At 44.4% G+C, this 8,732-nt stretch overlaps 1 protein-coding gene across 8 annotated transcripts in view; it reads left to right on the top strand.

The window, feature by feature from the left end:
• The window catches only part of DRC9 (dynein regulatory complex subunit 9), a 68,537-nt gene that overhangs the window by 32,076 nt on the left and 27,729 nt on the right, over positions 1–8,732 (top strand). For all 8 annotated transcript variants that reach the window (XR_001884042.1, XM_017865489.1, XM_017865488.1 and 5 more), the window contains one exon: positions 1,889–1,970. Coding sequence is in view for 7 of the 8 variants with exons in the window: in XM_017865489.1 (XP_017720978.1) it covers positions 1,889–1,970 (82 nt within the window). In the remaining variant the exon portion in view is untranslated. The remainder of the gene's footprint in view (positions 1–1,888; positions 1,971–8,732) is intronic.

The raw sequence follows: 8,732 nt of genomic DNA, 5'->3' as shown, positions 1-8,732 counted from the left end.
AGGTATTTCTCCTAATGCTATCCCTCCACCAGTCCCCCACTCCCCGACAGGCCCCGGTGTGTGATGTTCCCTGCCCTGTATCCAAGTGATCTCATTGTTCAATACCCACCTATGAGTGAGATCATGGCAGTGTTTGGTTTTCTGTCCTTGCAATAGTTTGCTCAGAATGATGGTTTCCAGCTTCATCCATGTCCCTGCAGAGGACATGAACGCATCCTTTTTTTATGGCTGCCTAGTATTCCATGGCGTATATGTGTAAAATGGGCACTTTTATAATCTCATGTGAACCATATTTGTTTGTTCCAATAAACCTGTCCTTGGGATACTGAATTAATAGTAGAGGGAAAGTATTCGTTCTGCACCTTTCTTATCTATTTTTGTGATCTACGAATGGGAAGTATAAAATCTATAGTTTGTTTTGGTAATGACAATCTCAAAATTCTAGTTAACTATATGCTTTCTAAAAATTCCTGTCTGGGCTCAGTGACTCACGCCTGTAATACCAGCACTTTGGAAGGCCAAGGCGGGTGGATCACCTGACGTCAGGAATTCGAGACCAGCCTGGCTAACATGGCAAAAACTCATCTCTACTAAAAATACAAAAATTAGCCAGTGTGGTGGCACCTGTAATCCCAGCTACTCAGGAGGCCAAGGCAGGAGAATTGCTTGAACCCAGGAGGCAGGGGTTGCAGTGAGTCGAGATCGTGCCTCTGCACTCCAGCCTGGAGAACAGAGTGAGACTCTGTCTCAAAAAAAGAAAAATAAATACATAAAATAAAATTCTTGAGTAAAAATCTTTACCTACCTGCAGTTTAGTGATAAGTCTTTTTTGTTGTTTTGTTTTGTTTATTTTGGTATTGTTTTGCTATTTTTTGTTTGTTTTGAACCTAAATGATGGGATTGCTGGAGAGAAGCAGAAGGCTGTTTCTCAGAGCAGATTGAGAAACAGTCAAATAAAGAAGCTAAGTTCACAGGCTCTGGTGTCAGATAGTCCTGACTTTGAACCCCTTTCTGCCATTTACTGTTTGTGTGACCATGGCAAGCGTGTTAGTCCAGGTCTTCTGAGAAATGGATGCCAAGATGGAATTATTCACGCAAAGATTTTATCAGGGGAAAGATCTGCATGAGAGAAAATGGGGAGGGAACCCTCAGAACCAGTGCAAGGCCGACCCCCAGTGAAGGAAAGGCTAGAAGACATGGCTGTGTTTGGTAAGGTCATCAGGAGTCCTTGAGCCAAAGTGAACCATCAGAGATGCCCTGGCTCCCCAGGAAAGGCCCGTCCCATGCGATTCCTGCCACACTTAATAATGGGATGGGAGCAGTCTGTGGGCAGTGTGGCCTCAGAACACACAGAAGGATGTCAGAGCCTGGAAGCCGGGACCCTTGCTGATTTACGCCCCCTGTAGGTGGAGATCGGTGAGGCACATTCTCACATCCAGCACATCAACTTACCTTAGCTGTCTACACCGCATTTTCTCATCGATAAAATAGGAATCAGGCTGTTGTGAGGGTAAGAATGTGTAATTAAAGTGTCCAAAGTAGAAAGGATTCTTCTTTCTCCTCTTGCTGTCTTTCTCTTCTTCACTTTTTCTCAGCAACAGCTATTTTAGATTCAACACTGATAAGCCAGAAAATCTTCCTCCAATCTAGTAAAACAAATCTGTCTTTTAAAACATGTTATTGAACATGTGTGAGGTGGACCAGCACCATTGGCATCCCTTGGGAACTCGATAGAGATGCACGTTTCAGGGCCCCTCCCAGACTTGCTGAGTCAGATTCTCTGGGGGTACAGTCGAGGAATTCGGTTTTCTTATGTGCAGGTGATCCTTGTGCACACTAAGGTTTGAGAGGCACTGCTCTAAACACAAATCATTCTTATATCTTCTAGGGAGGAAAAAGGAAGAAAACAGATAATATCACTTCAAAAACAGCTAATTAATGTCAAAAAAGAATGGCAATTTGAAGTCCAGGTAAGAATTACCTGCTTAACACCACAAGTAACTGAGCTAACACAGCTATTAAATATATGGAAGCCATCTTAAGCAGAGAAGAGTTACACATAAAAGATCGTTGTTCCTTCTGGCGTTCCTTTACTATTGAAAATATAGCCGGGCGCGGTGGCTCATGCCTGTAGTCCCAGCACTTTAGGAGGCTGAGGCGGGTGGATCTCCTGAGGTCGGGAGTTTGAGACCAGCCTGGCCAACATGGTGAAACTCCATCTCTACTAAAATACAAAATTAGCCGGGTGTGGTGGCATGCACCTGTAATCCCAGCTACTTGGGAAGCTGAGGCAGGAGAATCGCTTGAACCCTGGGAGATTTCAGTGAGCCGAGATTGCGCCACTGCACTCCAGCCTGGGCGACAGAGCAAGATTCCGTCTCAGAAAAAAAAAAAAAAGAAAGAAAATATAAAGAGAACAACTAGAGAGCTGGCCTGGGTTGTACAGGTGTGTCTGGAGTATAGAGCCCTAGGAGACCCCATCCCCCTGGAGCTCTTAGTTCTCATCCTCATATCCCACCCCACAAACACCCCACCCTCCCCTACAGGGGCCTCGTCTCAGGCGGTCTCTTGTATTCTCGCATCCCAGATGGAAAAGTATGTTCCTAAAGAAGACATTAAGCACATTATGAACCTTCTTATACATGGTGGTTGAGCTTTATCATGTTTTTTATGTTGTATTTTGAGGATCAAGTGGATTTGCGAGCTTTTGTGTCATTAGGACCTAACCTCATATCTAGTTTACTTTTATAAGAAAATGCAACCCAAGTTTTAAGGAATGGACTTGCAAAACAAAGTTGGGACTATAACCTAAGCAGTTAGAAACAAGCCGTATTAGGACGACTGATAACTTTTCTATAAGCAGTTTAGAAAGTTACAGAGGATGGCCGGTCACGGTGGCTCACGCCTGTAATCCCAGCACTTTGGGAAGCCAGGACAGGTGGATCACGAAGTGAAGAGATGGAGACCATCCTGGCCAACATGGTGAAACCCCGTCTCTACTAAAAATACAAAAATTAGCTGGGTATGGTGGCGGGTGCCTATAGTCCCAGCTACTCAGAAGGCTGAGGCAGGAAAGTTGCTTGAACCTGGAAGGCTGAGGTTGCAGTGAGCCGAGATCACGCCACTGCACTCCAGCCTGGGTGACAGTGTGAGACTCCATCTAAAAAAAAAAAAAAAAGAAAAGAAAAGAAGAAAGAAAGTTACAGAGGATGGCCTGTTATCAGCTTTTCATTGACTAGCTGTTTGGACAAGTTTATGCTTCACAGAAGGGAATTTTCATTATTCCCTACATAGATGTTGGAAAACTATTTTATCTGTATTTTTTATTTTTATTTTTATTTTTTGATGGAGATGGAGTCTCACCCTGTCCACTCCATCACCCAGGCTGGAGTGCAGTGGCGCGCGCGATCTCGGCTCACTGCAACCTCTGCCCCCTGGGTTTAAACGATTCTCCCGCCTCAGCCTCCCGAGGAGCTGGGACTACAGGGCACTCCACCACACCAGGCTGCGGTTTAATTGTTTGTAGAGGTAGATAGAGGTGGGGTCTTGCTTTGTTGCCCAGGCTGGTCTCCATCTCCGGGCCTCAGATGTTTCTCCCTCCTTGGCCTCTCAAAGCACTGGGATTACAGGCGTGAGCTGCCATGCCCAGCTGAGAGAATATTTTTATTTTATTTTATTTTATTTTATTTTATTGGTTTTGTTTTGTTTTGAGACACGGTCTTACTTTGTCACCTAGGCTGGAGTGCAGTGGAGTGATCTCAGCTCACTGCAACCTCCGCCCCCCAGGCTCAAATGATTCTTCTGCCTCAGTCCCCAGGTAGCTGGGACTATAGGCATCTGCCACCACACCCAGATAGTTTCTTAAATTTTCAGTAGAGACAGGGTTCCACTAGTTGTCCAGGCCGATCTTGAATTCCTGAGCTCAAGTGATCTGTCCGCCTTGGCCCACTGCCATAGCACTAGGATGATAGGTGTGAACCACTGCACCGGCCTGAGAATATTGTAAGTATATGTGGAATAATTGTTTTTAAAAGGTCATTAGGAGGTGGAAGGATCACTTGAGGCCTGGAGTATGAGACCAGCTTGGGCAACATTGCAAGACTCCGTCTCTATAAATAAATAAATTATAAAAATAACCGGAAAAGTAAAAAAATTATCTGGAGGTGGTAGTACACATCTGTAGTCCTAACTGCTTCGCAGGCTGAGGTGGGAGGACTGCATGAGCCTAAGAGGTCGAGGCTGCAGTGAGCTGTGGTCTCCCCACTGCACTGCAGCCTGGGCGACAGAGTGAGACCATCTCGAAAACAGTCACTAGACTTTCCTTGAAAATACTGTCTTTAAGTCTTCCAAGCAAATTGCATAACGCCTTCTCTCATTTTGTATTTGCCAATCACAAAGCACCTTAGGCAGCTCTAGGTCTTGGTGCCATTATCCCTATTAACCCTCTGCGTGTAGCTTATATTTTTTGAAAACCACTTTTCTTCTCCGAGAAGCTTCATGAAAACTAGTTTGTGTTTAAGTTTTCTCTGTAACGAGTAGACTTTTTCAGAGGTTTCCTAGCTCTTTTCCCTGAAAACTCTCATAATTTAAAAGACTAATATAAATATCTTCTATTTTAAAAGTCATGAAGCTTTTGAGATTATCTTATAGTAGATAAACATCTTTTACGTATGTTTTAAAATAGAAGATATCTATTTATTTATTTATTTTTATTTTTGAGACAGAGTCTGGCTTTGTCGCCCAGGCTGGAGTGCAGCAGCTCGATCTCGGCTCCCTGCAACCTCCGCCTCTCAAGTTCAAGTGATTCTCCTGCTTCAGCCGCCCAAATAGCTAGGATTACAGGTGTGAGCCACCAGGCCTGGTTAATTTATGTGTTTTTAGTAGAGATGGGGTTTCACATATTGGCCAGGCTGGTCTCGAACTTCTGACCTCAGGTGATCCACCCGCCTTGGCCTCCCAAAGTGCTAGGATTACAGGCGTGAGCTACCACGCCCGGCCAGAAGATATTTACGTTAGGCTCCTTTTAAGCCCTCCAAAACAATGTCAGAAGAAACCTCAGATTTAGCACTTTGCCAGTTAACTCCCGTCCTGCCATGAGGACCACACCTGTTGATGGTAGAATTTCAGCCCTTGCTCCTGAGACTTACCTCCTGAATTGTATTCTCAGCCAAAGTAAAACCAAAGCGGAATATCACTCAGATATTGGGATCATCAGCAAAAGAATAGGTTAAGAAACCAAGATTCTGCTTCGTAGTGGGTCTTAAAAAACAAGAAAAGAAAGAAACCAAGACCAGAAGATCCAAGGCAAGCCTTGGAACAAAAAAGAGCTACCAAGAGGAAATCAAGTTAAATCCCTAGAGCTACTGAAAACCAGTCATCAGGTCAAGGTTGGAAAACAAGAAGACAGGAAGTATATGCACATTAGGGACCCGTGGGCCAGAAAATGACGCCAACAGGAATGGCAGGTTTCTGTATATGAAAGTGTTGGTGGTAGCTTAGATGTGTAGGGTTAATTGCCTTAGATACTCGGCAAAAAGAAAGAGTCACAAAGGAAAAAAAGTTTCAGACTTCTGAACATCAACATCCAAAGCAAGATAACAATGGATCAGCATTTTCATGAAACTACTGGGAAAAAAAAGAACCAAGATTCGTATATAAAAATCTATCTTTTATGTATCAGCAACAGACTTAGAATAGAACATTGAAAATTTATATATATTATTACAATAGCATTAAAACTATCAATACCTAGCATTGAATCTAACAGCAGCAACAAAAATAATAGTAAAACACACACCAGCAGGCCCAGCTAATGTCTGTGTTTTTAGTAAAGAAGGGGTTTTGCCATGTTGCCCAGGCTGGTCTCAAACTCCTGACCTCAGGTAATCCACTTGCCTCAGTCTCTGAAACTGCTGGGACTACAGGCATGAGCCTCCACACTTGGCTTTTTTTTCTTTTTTTAAATTGAGATGGGGGTCTCTCTTTGTTGCCCAGGCTGGTCTTGAACTCCTGGCCTCAAGCAGTCCTCCTACCTCAGCTTCCCAAGTAACTAGGATTATTGGAGCTCAGAGTTTATTCTGAGTCTATGGGCTCGTATAGTATCAGCCAGTATTCTAAGTCATAGACAGACAAATAGAAATGTTATTTTGTTTTATGTTTTTGAGATGTGGTCTCGCTCTGTCCCCCAGGCTGGAGTGCAGTGGCGCGATCTCGGCTCACTGCAACATCTGCTTCCCGGGTTCAAGTGATTCTCCTACCTCACCCTCCCAAGTAGCTGGGATTACAGGTGCACGCCACCACACCTGGATAATTTTTGTATTTTTTTTTTTTTTTTTTTAGTAGAGATGGGATTTCACCATGTTAGCCAGGCTGGTCTTGAACTCCTGACCTCAAGTGATCCACCCACCTCAGCCTCCCAAAGTGCTGGATTACAGGCGTGAGCCACCGTGCCTGGTCATAATGTTAATTTAATAGAGAACTCTTTTTTTCCTGTGGCTTTGGTCTCTTTAATAGACAACATCCCCATTTTCCTTTTGCTGTCCAACCAGAGTGGCAACCTGAGGTCTAAGACAAGTGCCAACTTCCCAGATAGTAGCTTCCAAAATTCCAGGAACCAGTACTCCGTTCTGTACTTTGTGTACAGTTATGAAAGCAGACACTACCATTAAAAGCCCTTGGCTCACGTTATTATGGCAGCCATCAGAGCCTTGTTAACTCGAGCTGGTAGACTGCCTCTTTTTATTAGTAAATCATGCTTCTCTGAATTCAAATAGCAAGTCCAGAGGTCCAGATCTGAAGGCAATTTTGGGATTTGGAAGTAAAGTTTGGTCTGCCGTGAAAACCCAAAACAGATGCATCCATCCGTGGACCTGACCATGAGGAAGGTTCCAGACGCCATGGACAACTAGGATTCGAGGTTGTAGTGAAGGCAAATCTTTTCTTAGTGAAAATCTGAAAAGGAGCCTGTACCCCACTGCGTCTAGGCTGGCTCTTCTCGCACACTGGGGAGAAGAGGAAATGGAATAGCACTTCCGCTCGCTTGTTAGTATGCCTCAATTGTGATTTTACCATCATAGCCTGTCAGGATTTTGTATCTTCCTCTGTGTTTCCACACTGGCACCTGGAGGGCCATAAAAATGTTTGTGCAAAATATCAATCCAGGAAGGAACTCAGAGTACTCAGAGGCCCATGGCAACGGCATTAAAACCAGATGCCTTTGGCTTGGCACAGCCAATGTTGCATGTCCTTATAAACACTTACATTGGCCGGGCGCCATGGCGCACGTCTATATTCCCAGCACTTTGGAAGGCCGAGGCAGGTGGATCACCTGAGGTCGAGAGTTCGAGACCAGCCTGACCAACATGGAGAAACCCTGTCTCTACTAAAAATACAAGATTAGCCCAGCGTGGTGGCAGGTGCCTGTAATCCCAGCTACTCAGGAGGCTGAGGCAGGTGAATCGCTTGAACCTGGGAGGCTGAAGTTGCAATGAGCCAAGATCGTGCCATTGCACTCCAGCCTGGACGACAAGAGCAAAACTCCATCTTAAAAAACAAACAAACAAAAAACCACACTTACATGATGCAGTACCTTCTGTTTACCATGGGCAGAAGCTAAAGACTTTTAACTCTACATTTCTGTCTTCATATTGTTACCCTGAAGTCTTAATATTCAATCTGAGAAAGGAAAATTACCAGAACATGCTCTTGAGTTTTCAAAAGTATATTTTTGTATGTACAGACACTATTCAATAAACACCTGTCTAACACTAGTTAGATTCGTGAGAAACAAAACTGCAGTTATCAGTGTGGGCTGAGGTTTTCTGCAAAAGGTTTTATTTACTTGAGTGATATATAAGGGGGACCTTGAAGGAAATCTAAGGGATCATATAGGTAAAAGGATTCCAGTCGATGAAGTAAAACCATCATATTTTCGCTTTAACTCTAGTCTTCCTAAAGATTCAAGCCTAGGCCGGACACAGTGGCTCATGCCTGTAATCCCAGCACACTGGGAGGCCGAGACGGGTGGATTGTTTAAGGCCAGGAGTTTGAGATCAGCCTGGGCAACATGGCAAAACCTCATCTCTACCAAAACATAAATAGAAAAAATTAGCTGGGTATGGTGGTGCATGCGCCTGTGGGCCCAGCTACTCGGGAGGCTGAGGTGGGAGGTGGAGGTTGCAGTGAGCCGAGATTGTGCCATTGCACTCCAGCCTAGGCAACAGAACAAGACCCTGTCTCCAAAAAAAAAAAAAAGATTCACTGACTGCCATACAATTTGGAAATAGAAGGGAGGGAAGAGGAAGAAGGAGAAGAAATGGGCGGGGCACGCGGCTCACACCTGTAATCCCAGCACTTTGGGAGGCTGAGGCAGGCGAATCACCTGAGGTCAGAAGTTGGAGACCAGCCTGGCCAACATGGTGAAACCTCATCTCTACTAAAAAGAAATGCAAAAATTAGCCAGGCGTGGTGGCGCATGCCTGTAATCCCAACTACTTGGGAGGCTGAGGCAGGAGAGTTACTTGAACCCGGGAGGCGGAGATTGCAGTGAGCCAAGATCGCCTCACTGCACTCCAGCCTGGGCAACACAGCCAGACTCCATCTCAAAAAAAAAAAAAAAAAAAAAAAAAAAGAGAAATGGGGAAGACAGGGGAGAATGGAAGTGCATATAGAAAGAATGGAAGAAAACAGTGAGCCAAAAGCAGACATCTCTTTTTTTTTTTTTTTTTTTTTTT

The sequence above is a fragment of the Rhinopithecus bieti genome, unplaced genomic scaffold (assembly GCF_001698545.2).
Source record: "Rhinopithecus bieti isolate Rb0 unplaced genomic scaffold, ASM169854v2 scaffold_83126, whole genome shotgun sequence".
NCBI classification, from domain to species: Eukaryota; Metazoa; Chordata; class Mammalia; order Primates; family Cercopithecidae; genus Rhinopithecus; species Rhinopithecus bieti.
The sequence above is the reverse complement of the archived record's forward strand: the minus strand, read 5'-3'. Positions and strand labels throughout refer to the sequence as shown.